This window comes from Manis pentadactyla, chromosome 2 (assembly GCF_030020395.1).
Source record: "Manis pentadactyla isolate mManPen7 chromosome 2, mManPen7.hap1, whole genome shotgun sequence".
Lineage (NCBI taxonomy): Eukaryota > Metazoa > Chordata > Mammalia > Pholidota > Manidae > Manis > Manis pentadactyla.
The window spans coordinates 90,665,793-90,687,394 of record NC_080020.1 but is presented as its reverse complement, the minus strand read 5'-3'; the positions used below and the strand labels follow the sequence as shown (position 1 = coordinate 90,687,394).

At 34.7% G+C, this 21,602-nt stretch overlaps 1 protein-coding gene and 1 non-coding gene across 8 annotated transcripts in view; both read left to right on the top strand.

Moving 5' to 3' along the window:
• ERBIN (erbb2 interacting protein) overlaps positions 1 to 21,602 on the top strand; it is a 113,726-nt gene that overhangs the window by 47,419 nt on the left and 44,705 nt on the right. For all 7 annotated transcript variants that reach the window (XM_057494736.1, XM_036887672.2, XM_036887675.2 and 4 more), the window contains 4 exons: positions 13,371 to 13,449; positions 15,008 to 15,097; positions 16,805 to 16,861; positions 20,337 to 20,400. In XM_057494736.1, the coding sequence (XP_057350719.1) occupies positions 13,371 to 13,449; positions 15,008 to 15,097; positions 16,805 to 16,861; positions 20,337 to 20,400 (290 nt within the window). The remainder of the gene's footprint in view (positions 1 to 13,370; positions 13,450 to 15,007; positions 15,098 to 16,804; positions 16,862 to 20,336; positions 20,401 to 21,602) is intronic.
• LOC118913753 (U1 spliceosomal RNA) lies at positions 4,144 to 4,308 on the top strand. The gene has a single exon (XR_005025319.2). It is a non-coding gene; the product is annotated as a U1 spliceosomal RNA (small nuclear RNA).

The following is a 21,602-nucleotide window of genomic DNA, read 5'->3' as shown; positions in this document are numbered from 1 at the left end:
GTGTCATGCCCAAATTAAAAGCCTACATAAGAAAGGACACCCATGGATTCACCCATTGTTAATTTTGCCATATTTTTCTTTAAGATAGATATGAATTTAAATATGTTTAGGAAGAAGATACTTACATGTTTTTGTTTATATAAAATGCCTCTTTGTCAAATCTAATTAAATTCTAAGTTGCAGACCTGAACATCACTATCAAATATTAGAATAAGCATTTCCCAGGAACAGGAAATTCTTGTACATAACTACAGTGTCATCACTTTAAAGAAATTTGACATCACATTTTCCCTGTTGTCTAATTATGCCTGTAGCTCTGGGGGGAATCGGTGTCCCCAGTCCAGGGTGAATAAACCAGTGCGACCTAAATCAGTCTAAGGAAAGACTAGATTGGGAGAAACATGTTTATTGCTTGTAATGAGGCCCAACTTGGTTCCTTCTCTGTGGCCGCCATTCTCGCTCCCTGTCTCCCCTCATTGCCCCCCAAGTCCCAGCGCAGAGATTGCCTCTCCATCCTCCCCTTTTGGGAGAAACCCTGTGGGCAGATCCTGACTGACAGGGGCCACATCAGTTACGCTATGGAGGGGAGAAAAGAACATCCTTTCTCCATGTCTTGTCCCACAGGCTGTGAGAAGAAACACCTATTTGATATTTAAATACACTAAGATCATGTGGGGGTTCCGGAAAAACTGCAATTTTACCCCACAATGCCCTTTTTAGATATTTGGCCCCCCTTTTCTCCTCAAATTGAACATCAAATATGACATTCAATTTTGTCTCTCTGGCCTTTAAAAATCAGGAACAGTTTGCTCACCTTTTTGTGTTTCTCGTGACATTGCCATTTTTGAAAAGTTGGTTTTTGATTTGTGTGACTTTTCCCTTTATGATTTTATTTAGGTTAAGTAGATTTCCTTAGCTCAAAATTTCTTTTTATAACAGTTTGAAACTTGTTTCCATTCCTGGTGCTTAGTAGAGTAGCAAGTATTGTTTGATAAATGCCAAAGTAAATGAACTTAATGTATTACCATTGCAGCTCTACATATGCTGATAGTTAAGTCAACCCCACAGTATTACAGATTTTTAGATTGTTATAACATTACAAGTCATTACATATAACCTTCTGTCTCATAAGGGTATCTTTCTACTTTTTGATCTTTTAAAATAGGAGATGTTATACTACATTGATGGACAGTGACTGCAATGGGGCATGGGGGAGGACTCGATAATATGGGTGAATGTAGTATGTGAAACCTTCATAAGAGTGTATATCAACAACACCTTAATTTAAAAAAATAGGAGCTATTAAGGTATATGGAAAGAGACCTGAAATAATCTGGGTATTATTGGTAAAATTGTGTGTAACTGGGAAAGGCTAGTAAACCATGCTACTGGTCTTCATGGCATGAAAATATTATTTGGCTCAATAATGAACGTGATGGCATACATCCTCCTAAAAATGCATTAACCCCAGATTTATTACTCTAAATTGAGAATGATGCATTTATGGCCCTGCAACATCATTAAATCAATATCTTAGACTTTCATGCACCTTCTTAAAGAATAATGTATTTGAGTTAAGTCCTATGGGACAGTAATGTTTCTCTCTCTCTCTCTTTTTTTTTTTTTTTCGTTCTAGCTTCAGCAAGTCCTTGTTGCTTATTTTGAAAACCTGCTTTATACTATTCAGTCAGCATGTGAGGGTTTTGAGGAGTTCGAGATAATTTCTATAAAATCTTTCTATCAAAAGATTTAGGATAAGCACCTAAGTATTCTGCCCAGGATGAAAAAAGCATTAGTTACTGCTGGCAATACCTTACAACTTACTTTGACTAAAAGTTAAATTGATTTATCTATTCTTTTCTTTCTGTGTGATTTCACATAGAAAAGACCTCATTTTTTTTTTAAATGGCAGAATCAGTCCCTTAATGTTCACTTGTTTCCTTGTTTTTTCCTTCTTTTAATCTTAAACTGATACCTCCATGAAACTGCACTTCATTAATGGTGAACACAGGTAGCTGAAGAGAGACAAGAAACTATGAGAGTGTCAGAACTATTATTTTAATAAAAACTCTAGTAACCTCCATTCCAAATCTGATATTCATCGTTATAACAATGTCATTAACCCATATACTCTTGAGAGCGGAGATAATTTTAATTAACCTATAATATTTAATGCTAAATTGTATACTTTTAGAAGTCCATGTTATTGAAAACAAGAATATAGCATGCATACTGTCATTTGGTGTGGTTGGTAATGAGAAATTGGAATTTTGTTAGTTGCATGTTTGATTAAGTAATAACTTGCTTAAAAGAAGAGTTAGTACTGAATGAAAGTAGTATTTATCAGATTTTGAAGTTAGTAAAATTCTATGTAGTATTCAGATGACCACTATATTAGAAATGGATGAGTTTCATCTTACATTCTGAGTGAGAAAACTGAATTACTCCAAAATTTTTTCTCTTGTTATAATATCTAATCATGTTAAATCTTGAATAAAATACTCTAATTTTGCATCTGAGCTCTAGTACTCCTTTTAAGTGTCTGGATCAGTTCAATCTAACAATATTCTACTATATCTTAATATGCCAGATATTGTTTCCACATTCATTAGCTATATGTCATGCTTGGAAGGAGGCTGGAAACACTGTGGCATACTTTATTTCTGTGTTTCATCAGGCTGTATTTATTTAAAAACACTTGTTTTAGGATTTTTCCTTTTAGGTATTCTTTGTTTTTGATCTTTACATAATTCTTCCGGTGTTTTTCAACTCACCAGGTAATATGGTTTAGTGATTAAAACACTTAACTTAGGAATAAGAATTGGATTGTAATCATTACTTCTCTGTTTATTGGCCCTGTTATATTGGGGAATTAATCTAATTCTCAATCTGTATATTATCTTATCACTTCCCTGCCTACCTCATGAGACTGCCACCCACATTGTAAACCAGTCTCCGAATAGGAGGTATATAAAGTTGAGGTATTAACAAATTTGTCTTTATTTCAAAAGGCATTCATTTTTTTATCTTTTATATTCATGATAATTTTATAATTCTATGATATTCTGATTTATTCTATATTATATTCTGGTGTTAATTTATAAATTTTAATTTGCTCTTCCTTTCCATGTCTAAAGTTTTGCTTTATTGTCAGTTTTTTAAAGAAATAAAAAGTTCACCAGGCCTCTGTCCTAAGCCATTGCAAATAGCAACTGGTGTTAGAGAAATTATCATCTGTTGTCTTCACATCACTAACCTGTCTTCTTGAGAAGACTAATAGGGATGATGATTAAAATATTCAGCCAAACTAGCTGATAGAGAAAGCTGGGGAGGGGAGATAAGAGAAATGAAGTCTCTTTAGTTGTTAATTCTTCTGTTTGAGTACACTGAATAAAAAGCCAGAAATTAGAAGGCAAAGAAACTGGGAAGAATAGCTTAGTTATTTCTATCTGATAGAGGGCCTAAATAAGGCCTTTCTTTTTAATTGAGTCAAAAAGCCCAGGAAGAATTGAAAGTTTGTGGTAAAAACAGAAAGCAGTTCTTTGAACCTGAGAAAGTCTGATGAGTGGGGACAAACTGCTAGAAAAGCCTCTTCACTTTAAGCTTAAGGAAGTTAAATTGATTGTAGGATAAGTTTCATACTGCTGGGGAAGTCACTGTATTTTTCTCTTTTGTGTTTTAAAATTTCTAAAATGGCTAAAATTTCTAAAATTGCTAAATTAGTTTTTCTAAAATGATGAAAGATGAAAAACCATGTGTTAAACTGACCTGGAACTTAAAAATTAATAATTAGACCAATAATCAGTTGTCACTGCCAAGTGTGTTAGTGTAGGCTTTAACTGGGATTGCTCTCATTGTGCCTTACCACTCATTGGGTAATATCTGGTCTAAATAATACAGCTGTTATCCCCTGGCCAGTATAATGATTTGAGTTTGCAATTTCTGGTTTAGGCTGTTTTGACTGGCACTCAGTGTTGTATTCTGTACTATTTATTACCATAGCCTTTAAAGTGCAGAAACCATGTAGGAACCGCTGTTAACTTATAATCTGCAATGGAGCATTGATGCCCTCCAAAGATAGATCGCTACCCATACCATGGGGATCTCAGGGAGTCTCAGAGGGTGTTTAAAAAGAACTTAATTATACCTACCTGGCAGGGGAGATATCATAATCACGAAGGTGGTTTTCCCAGGGCAAGGCTTATCCATTGCACTCCGGATGTGGTGACCCCCTGCGATTTCCCCAAATGTGGAAAACTCAACTGCATAATTTGTGGTAGTGGGGGACTGCATTCGTGCTTTCCCCTGTAAAAGAAAAAAAGAACTTATTGTAGGATTTGGGCTTTTGTTTGGTGATTTTGCAGAGGATTCAAGAATATGAGGTTTGCTGTGTATGGGATGCTGTCAGGAAGTAGGGATAATTCTTTGATTAGGAATCTTAATAAATTATCTATAGGGAGGGCATATTAGAGCAAGGCCAAAGTTGTAATCAGTAAAGAAATAGCAGTCATTCATTAATTGAGAGAAGGGGTTATTGGTATTTTGTGACTTAAATATTATTCATATTTTGTCTTTGTTCAGACACGATTACAAATTTGCTTTTGTCTTGATGTGTCATGGTAAAATAATGTCCTGGTCTGATGTTGATACTCTGGTATCATTTAGTGAAATCATTTACTTCAACAAGAGAATTAACAAGGCTTCCCTTTGAATGCCAGGCGCCTAGTTCATAGTAAGACCAAAGAGTAGCTGATAGTACCAGGCCAGTTCTTAGATGTTACGGATATTTTCTCTTTTTCAGCAGAAAAGAGAGTTCTCTAACTTAATAAGAATAATACAAGTGGATAGCCATGTTTTTTAATATCTAATGCTTTATTTTAGTAAGCTTGAGCAACAGAGTCAAATTCTAATGGAAAGAGTTTATGACAAAGAAGGAACACTATTGAAGTCAAGTGATAATGAAAAAGGAGCAGGTAGCTGAAATTGCTAGAGAATTAAGAAGTACTTCACGATAAAATCTACTCTCTGCATACTTTATGTATAAGAACAAAATGAGCCACCTGTGGAGACTAGCTATCACAAAGTATTGAGGGTAGGTGTACTGAGAAAGCCAACGAACGTAAAGTTTGTAAGGTGTGAGTGTCCATAGCATATGTATTAGAAACAGAAGTACAGGGCAGCTAAAACAGCAAGATGGTAGAGTGACAGGAGTAGAGATCAGAGAGGTAAGGATTTGGAGCAGCAGATAATGTAGAGTCTTGCAGGCATTTGTATGTGCTTTATTTACTCTCAGTGAAATGGAGTCATTTGGAAAGTTCTGAGCAGATCATTCAGAGCATGATTTGACTTGTATTTTAAAGGTTTACTTTGGGTATGTGTAAGAGTACTGTAGGTACAAGGGTGAATGGTGACTAGGTGCATTTTCAGTCATCTCTGGTGATAGTGGTGAAGTAGTGAGATGTGGACAGACTGGAAGGTTGATTCAACAAGATTTCATGATGGATTGGAGGTGGGATGTGAGATAAGAGACCAGGATGACTTCGGTGGTATTGGTCTTTGAAAGTTGAAGGATAGAACTGCTAATAGCCTAGATGGTGACATATGTGGGAGTTGTAATTTTTAATGGAAAAATAAGGAGCTCAGTTTTGGACATGTAACATTTGAGATAAGATACTAGTTGTTCACAGGGGTCTAGAATTTTCAGTCAAGAGGGAACTGTGCTAGCTTTACATCTGTGGGAATTGACAGCATGTAGATGGTGTATATAAAGCCTGAGATAAGATATACGAAGGCATAAGTGTGAAAGAAAAGAGGCCTAAAGAATGAACCCTGGTGGCAACCCAACATTGAGAGATCTGAAAGAGAAAGGTTCAGATGCTGAAGAAGGAAGGAATGAAAACATTTGTTTATCTTATTATATTGCAGCTCCTCGTAAAAGGGGACCACGTCTTAATATCTACAGTCCATAGCACAGTGTCTGACACTTTATGTATAGTTGGTACATATTTGCTGAACGATAGATAGGATAGCTAATTTCCACTGGGAACATGTGTTTGAGGTACCTGAAAAATACCTAAGGGACATTTGAAGATTCTTACTTGGAGTTAAGGGAAGGGGAGGGAATCAGAGATACAGATTTGGTACCTAGGCGTATATATGGTAGAAATTGAAGTCATAATAAATACATCGCTGGCCATTTGTAAAAGCAGAAAACCAGTGAGTATTTCAAAACTACTTGCTTAGGGCAAAATTACTACTATATATCTGAAAGCTGAAGATGATTAGAATTACTAACTCCACATATGGATTGGTTACTTTTTACAAACCTCATGCTATGGGAAAAAGTACTTTAAAATTTGCAAAATATGAAGTATATGTTATTTGTGGAAGATGATACAAGCCATTACTTTCCATTAATATAAAACTTGTAGAACTCTTGAAATTATTCTTTCTCCATATAAAATGTTAGATGAATAGAACATTCTGTAGTCTTTGGTCTTTTTCTCCTTAGGTAGACGTTATCCTGTACTAAACATATAGTTCATGGGATAATATCTTTTATATAGATTATTTCAAGATACTTTATAGACTTTAATAAAAGCCAAAGAAATGAGATACCTAGCCAAGTTTTAAAATGGAGTACTAATGAGAACAGTATGGAATGTCTTTCCCCACCCCTCCCTCTAAATATAGACTGTTTTATTTTTTTTTAATGTATGATAAGAATTATACAACACAACCAAGTTGAGATCAATTCAAGACTGCTTTGAGATTTGGAAATTAATTGATACAATCCACCACATCAATAGGCAGATAACTGAGTAACACCATTCTTTGATGTTTATCCAAGAGAAATGAAATGAATGTCCATAGCATGGGTTTTTTTTTTTAAACAAATGTTCATAGCACTTTTTTCATAATAATCTAAAACTCCTTTTTCCATGTCTCCCACATCTAGCCTGGAAGTCCTGTATTACCATTTACCTTTAGGCCCTGTAAAATTTTATACCACCCTACTGACAAAAAGTAAAGACAACATCATATATTGACAAGAATATGTATAACGAGCCGTTGTAGTATAGAAATTGGTTTTGCCACCCTGGAAAAGAATTTGGAAGTATCTGGTGGTGTTGATAACAATGTGCCATGTCCTGTTCCAGTAGGGAACAAGAGAGGTAAAGGTTCTCCCTTCAAAGAGCATGTATTCTTAGTGGTGGCTGGTAAACAAACTTCTAAAAATAGGTAAATATATGTTAGCCTATTGTTACTGTCCCATTATCACTGGGTTTTGTTCATTGTATTTTCCCCCTATGTTTCAGATTGGCTATTTTCTGTTGCTGTATTTTCTGGCTCACTGAAAATTTCCCCCCAGTATCTAATCTTTTAATCTTATCCCGTGGATTTTTCATTCAGGTGCTGTGTTTTCCATTTGTAGTTTTCATTTCTTTCTTACATGTAACCATTTTTTCTCCATCATTTTGTTCATCCTTTTTCCCTTTAAATACAATAGCTGCTTTTTTTAAAGTCCTGTTCTGTTAGTCCTGTTATCCCTGAGTTTATTTGTATTGACTGACAGTGGATACTTAGAGTGGAGTATTTCAAGCATTTACAGAAATAGAGAGAATGATGTAATAAACCGAATGTGCCTGTCAATCAGCCTCAGTACATATTGACAGGTTGTAGTTTCATCTATACCTCCTACTTTGCTGCTACTTATTATTTTAAAGCAAATCACAGACAACCTCTTTCATAAGTATTTCAAGATGAAATCATTCTCTTATCACACTTAACAAAAAAATAACAGCTAACAGTAATTTCTTAATATCATTATATATCCATCAATGTTTGATTTACTGATTCAAAGATTTACATGCATTCCATAAATTTCCAGCAGAAGTTCCTCAAACTGAAATTGAAAAAGTGAATTATCTTGAAAGTATCAGAGAAATTGAATTTGTAGTAACATAAATGACATTAAAACCTTTCTTTAAGTATCATTGAGCCCAGACTATTTTTAAGTGTGAAAATTCTTTGAGATAGAAGATTCCCATGCAGTTGTAAGAAAAATTCATTGCAAGGTGGTCCTGGGTTCTCTTACCTAGTTAGCCTTGATGATAACATGTTGCGACATTGTGAAACAGTATAGATATTGACATTGATATAACCTCTAATCTTACTCAGATTTCCCGAGTTGTACTTTTGTGCATGTGTGTGTGTGTATGTACTAAGTTTGTGTCTTTACCACAGGTCAGGTCTCTTGGGTCTCCTCTTCTCTGGGTAGTTCCATAGTCTTTCTTTGTCTTTTTTGACCTTGACAGTTTTGACGATTACCGGCCAGTGTTACACAGTTGATCCTAGAACACATGGGACTTAGGCGCACTGACTCCCTGTGCAGTTGATAATCCACATATAATTTTTTTAAATTAATTAAGTTATTTTGTTGTCATTAATCTACAATTACATGAAGAATATTATGTTTACTAGGGTTCCCCCTTCACCAAATCCCCCCACAAACCCCATTACATACTGTCCATCAGCGTAGTAAGATGCTGTAGAATCACTACTTGTCTTCTCTGTGTTGCACAGCCCTCCCCATGCCACCCCCCCTACATTACACATGCTAATGTCCCCTTTCTTTTTCCCCACCCTTATCCCTCCCTTCCCTCCCTTTCTCCCCAGTCCCTTTCCCTTTGGTAACTGTTAGTCCATTCTTAGGTTCTATGATTCTGCTGCTGTTTTGTTCCTTCAGTCTTTCTTTGTTCCTATAGTCTTTGGGTTTGAGGTGAGTCTCTTGTAAGCAGCATAGAGATGGGTCTTGCTTTTTTATCCATTCTATTATTCTGTGTCTTTTGATTGGTGCATTCAGTCCATTTACATTTAGGGTGATTATTGAAAGATATGTACTTATTGCCATTGCAGGCTTAAGATTCGTGGTTGCCAAAGGTTCAAGGTTAGCTTCTTTAGTATCTTCTGTCTAACTTAACTCACTTACTGAGCTATTTTAAACACTGTCTAGTCATTCTTTATTTTTCTCCCTTCTTATTCCTCCTCCTCCATTCTTTATATGTTGGTTGTTTTATTCTGTGCTCTTTTGTGCTTCCTTTCACTGCTTTTGTGGGTAGTTGATTTTATTATTTGCCTTTAGTTAGTATTTGGTTGGTCTGCTTTCTTTGCTATGATTTTATTTTCTTTGGTGACATCTATTTAGTCTTAGAAGTGTTCCCATCTAGAGCAGTCCCTCTAAAATACCCTGTAGAGGTGGTTTGTGGGAGGCAAATTCCCTCACCTTTGCTTGTCTGGGAATTGTTTAATCCCTCCTTCATATTTTCATAGTTGTGCTGGATACAGTATTCTTGGTTCAAGGCCCTTCTGTTTCATTGCATTAAATATATCATGCCATTCTCTTCTGGCCTGTAAGGTTTCTGTTGAGAAGTCTGATGATAGCCTGATGGGTTTTCCTTTGTAGGTGACCTTTTTCCTCTCTCTAGCTGCCTTTAAAACTCTGTCCTTGTCCTTGATCTTTGCCATTTTAATTATTATGTGTCTTGGTGTTGTCCTCCTTGGATCCTTTCTGTTGGGAGTTCTGTACACTTCCATGTTCTGATCGATTATTTCCTCCCCCAGTTTGGGGAAGTTTTCAGCAATTACTTCTTCAAATATTCTTTCTATTCCTTTTTCTCTCTTCTTCTTCTTCTGGTACCCCTATAATGTGGATATTGTTCCTTTTGGGTTGGTCACACAGTTCTCTTAATACTGTTTCATTCCTGGAGATCCTTTTATCTCTCTCTGCATCAGCTTCTATGTGTTCCTGTTCTCTGGTTTCTGTTCCATCAATGGCCTCTTGCATCTTATCCATTCTGTTTATAAATCCTTCCAGAGATTGTTTCATTTCTGTAATCTCCCTCCAGACATCTGTAATCTCCCTCTGGACTTCATCCCTTAGCTCTTGCATATTTCTCTGCAGCTCCATCAGCATGGTTATGAGCTTTATTTTTAATTCTTTTTCAGGAAGACTGGTTAGGTCTATCTCCTTCTCAGGGTTTGCCTCTGTGATCTTGGTCTGTATCAATTTATTCTGCCTTTTCATGGTGATAGATGTATTTGTGGTGAGCTGGTGCATGTGTTGGGTAAGAGAAAGTCCCTTCTTGCCAGTTTATGCCCTTCCTCTCCTGGGAGAACAGCGGCCTCTAGCAGCTTGTTCTGGGCAGCTGCGTGCAGACGGAGCTTCTGATTCTTACCTGGCCGCTATGGAGTTTATCTCCGCTGTTGCTGTGGGCGTGGCTTGCCTCTGGCTGCTGTTCCAATATGGTGGAGCCGCATCGGAGAGGGAACAGGTGGGAGGCTGTTTATCTCCATGAGGGGCCTCTGAGCTGCGCTGCAGGGGTTTGGGCACCCAGAGTTCCCCAGAATTTGTAGCTGCTGGGCTAAGTGTCCCAGGGTGCTTCTGTCCAACTGTGGGGTCCCTGTCCCTTTTAGACTTTCAAAAAGCACTAGCTTTTCAATGTCCCGGGTGCGCCGGCTGTGGGGACCCACTCACAGGTCTTACTGTCCTGTTTCCGTAGTTTCCAGCACCCCACGCACGCACTGTGTGTCTGCACTCCAGTGCGGATGGCTAGGGCTGGGTGTTCAGCAGTCCTGGGCTCCCTCTCCCTCCCTGCTCTGACTCCTCTCCTCCCGCCGGGAGCTGGGGTGAGGGGCACTTGGGTCCCGCCGGGCTGGGGCTTCTATCTTACCCCCTTCGCAAGGCGCTGGGTTCTCGTGGGTGTGGATGTAGTCTGGCTGTTGTCCTGTGTCTTCTGGTCTCTCTCTTAGGATTAGTTGTATTTGTTGTATTTTCAAAAATATATATGGTTTTGGGAGGAGATTTCCGCTGCTCTACTCATGCCACCATCTTGGTTCTCGAGAATCCACATATAATTTTTGATTCTAAAAATCAAACTACTGATAGTCTACTGTTGGCCAGAAGCCTTACTGTAACATTAACAGTGAACTAACACATATTTTGTATATGTATTATATACTATATTCTTATGATAAAGTAAGCTAGAGAAAAAATGTTTAGAAAATAAGGAAGAGAAAATACATTTACAGTTACTGTATGTATTAGTACCATCAGTGACATTGTTTGCAAGGTGAATTGTCTTTTAGTACCTATATTAGTATTGTTCTACATGATACAAAACACTGTAGATACTCATATTACTAACACTAGACATGGAAAATGAAAATGTGGAAAAGAAATTCATATTTATAGGTATGATTCATGTATTTGAAGAAGATGCAGCAGGATGATTGCTTTTGGTATCCTAGCCTATACACCAGTGAATGAACTGTTGTAAAATTTTTATGGCATGTAGTATTATAGTCATATTCATAATACAGTATTGGAAATGTTGTTAGATTAAAAAAATACTTACTGAATGATAGGCTGATATGCAGTTTCTCCATTTACAATAGAAGCATAATGTACAGTAATATAATTCTTTGAAAACAGAGTTATAAAATAGAAAAGGAACATATTATTTCATTCCATAGTTTATTTTATAATACTTATTTTATAATATCACTCACCTTGTTCCTATGCAGGGTAGGCTCTCTGCTCCCTTACAAGTCTCGCACATGATGTTTCTACATGATGATACTTAGGCAATGATGATGATAACACAAAAATGACTCATACGGTTATTGCCATACAGTTCCTAGGTTTTCACATGAAGACACATACAAAGCAGGTAATTGGTTAGCTGTGCACATATTTACTGTTCCTGAAGTGGGAGTGGGTCATTACAGTGGTCCATCCTTGCCATGTTGCATAGGCTGAGGAAGAGAGGCGTTGGTCTTGCTTTCCTGGGGGTGGCTGATGCAGAAGAGGTGGAAAAGGAGGCTGGAGGGGCAGGCCTACTTGGTGTAACTTGATGGAAATAGTAATTTCTGTCTTTTTTACTTTTTCATTACTCTAAAAATATTTCTGTACCGTACCAATCTTTTCACCAATCTGGTGGAACAGGAACCACCAGAAATTGAATGGTTTAGTTTCAGTGCAGGTATCATTGAAAGGTTTGTGTCATAAAAGAAGTCAAAAGTAGTCTCAAATAATTGGAACCCTTCTGCCATTATAAATGTCAGTTTGTTTTCTGGCATTTCTGCATCTTCTTTCTCATCGCCTGGCACTAGTTTGGAATCACTTAACTCATCAAGCTGTCTTCTGTTAATTCCTCTGGTGTGGTATCTATTAGTGCTTGATTTTCTCCAAGATCTGTATCTTTTTATTTTAAGGTATCATTGATATACACTCTTATGAAGGTTTCACATGAGCAACATTGTGGTTACTACATTCACCCATATTATCAAGTCCCCCCACCACACCACACTGCAGTCACTGTCCATCAGCATAGTAAGATTCTATAGAGTCACTGCTTATCTTTTCTGTGCTATACTGCCTTCCCCGTGACCCCCTACATTATGTGTGCTAATCATAATGCCCTTAATCCTCTTCTTCCCTTTGGTAACCACTAGTCCCTTGGAGTCTGTGAGTCTGCTGCTGTTTTGTTCCTTCTGTTTTGCTTTGTTGTTATACTCCACAAATGAGTGAAATCATTTGGTACTTGTGTTTCTCTGCCTGGCTTATTTCACCGAGCATAATACCGTCTATCTCCATCCATGTTGTTGCAAATGGTAGGATTTGTTTTCTTCTTATGGCTGAATAATATTCCATTGTGTATATGTACTGCATCTTCTTTATCCATTCACCAAGATCTGTATCTTCAAACTGTTTACCCCCCAACTTAAAAAAATTTTTTTTTTGTCATATCCTCAGCCTCTTTGATTTGACTTGTCACAGCATATATATGGTATTTTACAGCGGTATTGGTCTATAAACACCTGCAGGCATGTCTGCGGCATTTCTGATGTAGATTTTCCACCTATTCTATCTTCAGCTTTGCTTTCAGCTTTATTTTATATATATTAGGGACCAGCTCAATCTGGAGCCCAGCATTAAAAAAAAAAATTCCTCTTTTTACTGAGAACAACAGAAGGAATGCTGAGTGTTCTACATTTTGTGTCCTTAACATCATCACATAGAGAAAGCACTAATTTACAGAAGAGCTAAGAGAAGGAATGGAAGGTAAAACTAATGAAGATGTTTAGTAGTTATAAAGAGATAAATGAATAAAAGATGAGAAAGAGAAGAGAAATTATTGTGGAGTTTGTTTTGTTTGGTTGGTGTTGGTAGTATTGATTTGTCTGGATTTTTCTTTGTTGGTTAATTTCAAATCTGCTAGGTATACATTAATTATTACTTTTGTTGTTATTGTTTTGCCCTTTGTAATGGTTCGTTTTAATTTGATCACTATTTGTTCATTTTCTAGGAATACAAGAGTTTCCAGAAAACATAAAAAACTGTAAAGTTTTGACAGTTGTGGAGGCCAGTGTAAACCCTATTTCCAAGTAAGTTTTTCTCTGTTGAATTATGTTACATTTCTGAACAAAACAACAATGAAATAGTAAACTATTACTTTCTATATTTTAATGAATTGTTAATGTCAATCATAAGTCTGTACAAAATTTCAGTTTTAGATTAAAAAGAAACTTTTTAAGTAATCCTTCTATTATAATTTTTCTAAGCCCAGAATTTACAATGATAAAGTTGACATCCAAATGGATAACCAGTGTTTTGCTCCAAGTGTCACAGATAGTTTATGTTAGAATGAGATGAAAATCCTCCTCACTCAACATTATTTGCACAGCATAAGATTGTCTTCACCTACAAATCAGGAGGGTGGCACACTCAAACCTTTGAAAACAGTAAAAGAAACTGAAAGGTCAAGAAGATAAAAACAACAAAAAAAGAAAAACCATGTGATTGGTTTGATTGCACCATATACTAGAGGTCATATATATTCTTTTAAGATGGTGATGGCTACAAACAGAATACTTAGTGGGCACCAAAGCTGTTAAAATTTGCAGAAATGAAATGGTGAAGCAAAGGATGCGTGGAGTGAAGGATAACTTAGTATATAGCTAAGTTGGGAGTTGCAACCAGCTTTCACATATTACAATACTGTATTTAAAGAGTTTCTCCATACTGTTGCTTCACATGTTGTGGAAGATGGAGGAAGGTGACATAGGGGAGAAAAAAGATGAGTCAAAGACTGATGTGTCTTTGCAAGAGAATTTTGTACTTTTATAAAATCCAGGATAAACATGTAAAGATATTTTATCTTCATCTGAAAATAATGCACTGGCATCTTATTTCTAGATCTCTAATTTCTTTTGTAAGCCAAAGGAATAAAAGTAAAGCTAGTACATATAGGTTCTTATGTGGCATTAAAATGTTGAGCGTTTTGTATTATTTCTTCTCACTTGCTCATTATAAAATTCTATAATTTTCATTTGATTATTTGGGGACCAAATGTTGAAATTGAAAGTAAACTAGTGGTTCATAAATGGGGATGATTTTGCCCCCAACGGTTATTCAATAAATTCTGGAGACAGTTTGGTTTTCACAACCTGCTGTGGTAGGTCATGCTACTGGGTTCCAGTGGGTAGAGACCAGAGTTACTGTTAAACATCCTCAATGCAGAAGACAGTCTCCTCACAAGAAAGAATTACCAGCCCAAGAAGTCAATAAATGCTGTCAAGGCTTAGAATTTCTTATCTAGTTCTTTGGATTAATGTTAGATAAGGCAAATTTCAAGAGTGCCGGCTGATTATAATTTGTCCTGAATCCTTTTCTATTTATTGTGGCTCATTCATAGTTGACTGCTTTGTGCAGATTTTATCTTACTGAGACAAATATTGCCTCACTTCCTTTTTACAAAGATGAATATATAAACATTGAAATAGGTAATTGCAAAAGGCAAATCTTAATTTGAGGATCACTCATAAAAGTAAAGAGGTGACTATTACCTGTACAGAACATGTGTTGGACAGATTCTTTGAGATTTTAATAAGAGACTAAAGTTCTGTATATGAATTTAATTAAATTCTGGTATATTTTATATAGACTTCCTGATGGGTTCTCTCAGCTGTTAAACCTAACCCAGTTATATCTAAATGATGCTTTCCTTGAGTTCTTGCCAGCTAATTTTGGCAGGTAAGTTAAAGTTTCTTCTTTTTTCTTGTTAGCTCTTGTAAAGTTTACAAAACTACAAGTTGCTTTAATAATACTATTAATAATAGTTTCATAGGCTCTTTTGTAATTATTTCCAAGCACTGTGGTTTTTATAGTTTCTTCAGAACTTGTTACTTTGAATGGGTTTATTTAGACTTGAATTGTTTTTTTTAACTTTGCAAAAGTAGTGAGTAAATTTGAGATACAGAATGCTTTATTCTTAACATATATCACATTTAAAAATGATACAATTATTGGTTTATCTGTCTTCTCCACTAGAATCAAAACTGGAGAAAAGAAAATGTGTTTCTGGGGTCCACCCACCAATATCTGAACACAGAGCAGTTCTTGTCATATTATAGTCCCTGTGTAATTTTTTTTAACAATCAATGAAAGGATGAAAAATAGGTATCAAGTTATTTTATCAAATTGATTATTACTAGAGAAAATGCTATCCAAGTACATATTAATTTTGTAGTCATCTTTTTTTTTTGGTCTAAAAAGAATATTTTTGCCTAAAAATAATTCAAGACAAATAGCATATGATCTCACCAATGTGTAAAATCTTATAAAAAAAAAAAAAAGACCCCAAGTCATAGGTACAGAGAAAAAGACTGATGGTTGCCAGGGGTGGGGGCATGTGTAAAATGGGTGAAGGGACTTAGAAGGTACAAACTTCCAATTATAAAATAAGTCATGGGGATGTAGTGTATAGCATGGTGACTAGTTAATAATACTGTATTGTATATTTGAAAGTTGCTAAGACAGTAAATCTTAAAAGTTCTCATCACAAGGAAAAACCATTTTTGTAACTGTATGGTGGTGGATGTTAGCTATATTTACTGTGGTGATCATGTCACACTGTATATATGAAAAACATTATGTTTTACACCTGAAACTAATATAATATTGTATGTCAATTTATATTTTAATAAAGAAGAAAAAGAATACTGAGTGCTGTTACAGCCCAGTGACTATCCTTTGGGAGCCACATCATCACACTTGGGTGTGTGTGTGTGTGTGTGTGTGTGTGTGTGTTTATATAAAATTAGTGTACTTGTTAGGTTTCTGTATCTGGCATTTGGGCCACTTTTTTTTTTTAATTGAAATACATTTGACACATAACATTGTGTAAGTTTAAGGTATACATGTTGGTTTGATAGATTTATGTATTGTGGTGTGGTTGCCACTGTAGTGTTAGTAGCACCTCTGGATTACCTCATCTGATCGTTTCCTGTCTGATTTTATTGGAATGTGCAATACTGACCTGCCAGAGGGTTTCTCCTTTTCCATGTCCCATTGTTCCCTTGTTTTTTTCTCTCAGAGCTGAACTCTATAGAGTTGAATTATTGTTCTCTAATCTAATGGCTAATAATTTGGGGAAGTATTTTCACAAAAAGACATGAAATGCTCTAGGATTGATAATTAGGCACAATCATTTTTTGCCTTAAATTTGTCTAGCAGTGTTAACTTTTCTCTCCCACCCTCTGCTAATTCTGAGGAATAGGTCTTTTCTTCCTTTGTATTTCTTTGTATTCCTGTGTAATTTTTGTGTAGATTTATATACAATATTCTGTACATTGTAATTACATAGTAAATATTGGTTGCTTTGAAACTTTAGAATGACATTAATTTATTAATTAAATTCTTTGTCTTTATCATAGATGCTTAATTTGTTTTATTTTACAGATTAACTAAACTCCAGATACTAGAACTTAGAGAAAACCAGTTGAAAATGTTGCCAAAGTAAGTAAAGGAGTTATTCTTTCTAATATTTAGCTCAGAATTTTTAATTCTCAAGTCCTTAGAGAAATATTAACTTCTCAATATTTAAAATATGATCACAAATCTTAAGACTAACTAACATTTGTGGTCATCGTATTTTAGTGTTCAATATAAAAAAGTATGCATCTTGTGGCATTTAAGAGTGATTTCATAGCCCTCTGGAACTCAATCTTGTGTGACAAAGTCGAAATAGTAAGTATATAAAGCCCACCGATGTCCTAAATAGAGGTCACAGTTCATATACTAGAGCTCTTATAATAGAACTCATTAGTGTGGTCCACAGGGTCTTCATGTAAAGCCTGATAAACTATAGTTCTAAGGACTTAGCCTGGTTTTGTAGTCCATTGTAAATTAGAAATGGGGTGAGAGCCCCCTACTGGTTAGCTAACACCAAGAAGAGATGGCCATCCAATAGCAAGCAAGTATGAAGATCAAACTAAAAGACATCTACAAGCTCAAAATGCTCTGCAGTCTGTTTGTTTATTAAAGAAATGTCTGAAAACATCTTGAATTCATTGCTGCATTTTTACAGTTTACGAATTGGCAAACTACAGTCTATGGTTGAATCTGTCCCATTGCCTGTCTTTGTAAATGAAGTTTCATTGGAACCACATTCATTTATTATATATTGTCTATGGCTCCATTTGCTCTACAGTGGTAGAATCAAGTAGCTATGTCAGACACTAAAATATTTACTGTTTCTGGCCCTTCACAGAAAACTTTGCTGACTCCTGTTGTAATGATTTGTCAAGTTAATTTTGTCTTAGAGGAAGCATCCATCTCCAATTCCCTAGGAAATAGTTGAGTTCTGTTTACTCAAATTCTATGGCATTTATATTACTATATTATTTATATTAATTTTTTAAGTACATACCTGACCAACGTAAACATGGATTTTTATCCTCCTCTTCCCACCATGGTTATAAGTCTTTGAGGACAAAGAGCATATTTAATTTTGATTCTCAAAAGACAGATGTATTAGCTGAGTAATTGTTCAGTGTGGACAGTGTTGAAGTTTAGGTGATGATTGTGAGTATAAATTAAAATGGGAATTCTGGTCTGTATTAAAATTCAAAAAGGCTTAAATGTTTTACAGTTTTGATACTACCATTGATGACTCCTTAGCTCAAAACTTGACTGCTTTCTAAGAGGTTTGAATAATCAAGATTAAATTCTTTACTGAAATAGCTAATATGGTCTGTCTGATATCGTATACAATTCACTTATTTTAACTCATTATTTTAACTCTTTATTTGATTCAAATTGGGCTCTGGCAGTGTATTTGCAAATATAATTCTTCACTGAATTCTTCCTGAGATTTATGATTAAAATCTCTGAAGCCTCAAACCATAAAAAGACCATAGTTTTAGATATTAAGAAAGTCATGTGTATTCAGGTTGTGCAAGTGGACCTTTTTATGATCAAAGATTAGAGCAATGGGAAAGCTGTTTTAGATATGTAATTAAATGAAATTTAATACCCTCTTAATACTGGAAGGCATGGTACCAAGAACACAAAGGATGTGTATTTTTCATCTAAGACAGGAGAAGATAAAAATGAGTTAAATACAAAGGAATTTTAGTGATAGACAAGAAGCAATTTAAAGGATATTATTTCTACTCTCTTTTTAACACAGGAACCTGTTTGAAAAGACTTGGAAATGCAATGAAAATAAGAAGATAAAATTTTGTGTCTTAGATAGATTTATGAGGTATATGAGTAAGACCAAAGTTGCCAGGATTAGCCATAGCAAGTTGAGGTGGAGACACTTATAGGACTTTACTTGGTATTTCCTCTTTTTGTTACAGATTTGCGTTCACATTTTCCTCAGTCAGTTTTAAAACTTAACTTTCTAAGGGTGTCATTTGTAATTGAAATTAACCAATGCATTGCTTTTCTTTTTGTACCTTCTTTTATAACTTAACTTTGTTGATATAGTGTTTAATTGCTGCATGTGAGTTTTCTTTGTTATCTTGTCATTATAAGAATATTGAATTAAGAAAAATAAGATTGTTTTTATCTTTCAATCTTCACCCCTCCTTACATCTCTCTTTACTTTTCTCAAATGCCAACCTGCTATAGTATCATGGACATGGGAATTTAATATCATAGCACCTAATTTTTCTTAAGAACAATCCTGAAACATCCTTTGCTTTGTTACAAAACAAACTAGAACTGACTTACAGGTTTTCTGTACAAAGACAGATATGAGTAAGGGAAGTAGAATTATAGTACCTCATAGTACCTGAGAATAGGTATGCAGTAAATCTAGGTTAAATAAAAAGCTTTGAGAAAAATTGGTGTTGTGAGATAAATTAAATTAAAGGAGTGTTGATAGAATGGCATATTTAAAATGGAAGGGTTGGGAAAAATCAGCTTCCTTTAATGTTAGGTCAGTAACATAGCATACCAATTATGATATGTGTTAGTTTTTTTTTTTAATAAAAGAGAAATGTTTTGAGTTTTATATATTACCTATTTGTATTTCCTGAGAAGATAGAAATAATCTGTGTTCATGTGTTGTAATTTAAGGAGCTTAGTTGTTTTTAATGATGTTAATTTCTGAACTATTAACATAATAATATATTGATAATATAATAAATGTATTTTGCTTTCATTTTGTCATATCCTAAAATAATTTTAATGTAGAGCTCCTTCTCTGGGTAGCTAGTAGCATCTCAATCTATTAAATAACAGGTTTTTCTAAAAACAGCAATTTAAGTGTATAAAGATGTGTTTGGATTAGTTAGCAATTAGTTTAGTTTTTAAAATGTCTTCATTAGAGATAAAAGCACAGATTAGTTTAACTCATTATGAAATCAGTTTGTACATTTTTCTCTATGTTTGCAGAGAAATGTAGTTAGGTTGGGAGTTAAGAGTATTATAGCTTTAATTTAAAATAAATAGCCTCACTAATTATATTTGATCCTTTTAAAACTTTATTTTGAATTGTAGTGAATTTAACTTGAAAACATGGGGAGTAATGTAATGTTTACTGTCCTTGGAATTTTGAATATTAATTTTCAGAATCAGGTACCTTGAAGTTTTATAAATATGTGACTAGTCTTGAAAAATGGTAGTAATTACTATGTAGCTGCCAAACAGTCTAATTCATTAGTTGATTTATATTATGTGAAAATTTATTCTGTGAGAGAAGTGAAAACCTATTACTCGTATTCTGGTCTGTGGGTTTGAATGTACTGCAAGTACTTCTTAAGAATAGAAAATGAAACCTGTTGAGAATCCAGAATTAGAGAATAATTAATTACTTCATTTCAATTAGAATTAATGACTTTTCTTCTAAAATTATTTTTATTTTGTGAACATAAGAAATCTGAGCATCATATTGCATTAAGAATGTTATACTCTATTAATTTTGAAAGCTTCCATGTAACTGATATTTTTGTGTACTTCTTTATTAATCCATTATGCATAGAACTATGAACAGACTGACCCAGCTGGAAAGACTGGATTTGGGGAGTAATGAATTCACAGAAGTGGTAAGTTCTCACCAGCGTCCCTTTCCCTAAGTCTTCTATTTGATCAAGAAAATGTAAAAATTAACATGTTTATTTCTCTGCATTTTTAGAGTATAAAATTAACTGAAGATATACACGTATTTTTGAGAGACAGGATATGAAAGTTCTTAACAGTGAAAAATAACCAGACAGAAACATCTGGTTTGGATGTTTCAGGAGTGAGGGTAAGATGTAAAATTAACAAGAAATACATGGAAAGGGTAATTAAAAGTTTTAGGCTTTCAGGAGATAGACAATTTGGGAGAATATAAAGGAAAAATGAAGTTTTATCAACTAGACTGCATCAGGAAAAGTACTTCTGAGTCAAAAATAACAGTGTATTACTTAGGATTTTATTCAATGATAAAGTACTTCTCTATAATTTTACTTAATAGTTAAAGGGAAAACATTGAAACAACTGTTATTTTTGAGTTGGTAATGAGATCTCTGGATTGTGTCTTTGCTTTGTAAGCAAAGTGTAGTATGATACTGAATCAAAAAGGAAAGGAGTTATAAGTAGTTTTTGTCTTTAGTCCTCCAAGAGAACTCAGAGAAAAAGTTAGATTTTTTTTTGAAGAGGAATTCATTAATCTGAGTAACATCATCGTTAAAATTTTTACATTATGTTTACAAGCTTTTTTTTTTAATTGATCTAGATTTCAAATGAAATAGAACAAGAATTTCTCAGCATTGCTAGCTGCATGATAGCCTGTGGGAACTGTATTGTACATTCGCTACTCCATAAATAGTTCTTCAGCTAAAGTCAGTGGAGGAGCATGGTGATTTTGGCTCATGTTTTTTCTAAAATCCTCACTTTCATATTCTTTATGATAATTTAATTGAAGATGGTTTATAATGTGTTTTATTGTGTGTTGTGGAAGTTTTTACTTCTTGTGAAAAAGTACATATTCTATGCTTCCTAAATTATCTAGCTAAAGTACTCTCTTGGTATTTGTTTTATATGTATTAGTCTCTGTCCATATTAACTTAGAAAATTCTTAATTATTGTTAATGAATTGGAGAAGCATTAAAAACATTAATTTTTGTATTATTTCAGTCTTCCACTATTACCCATTTTATAAAAACTTAACTGTGAGAATTTTAACAGGTGAAGCACAAAAGGAGAATTCTTTTAATCCAAGTTATACCTACAATTCTTATCTATATTTTTATGTTCAGAAATC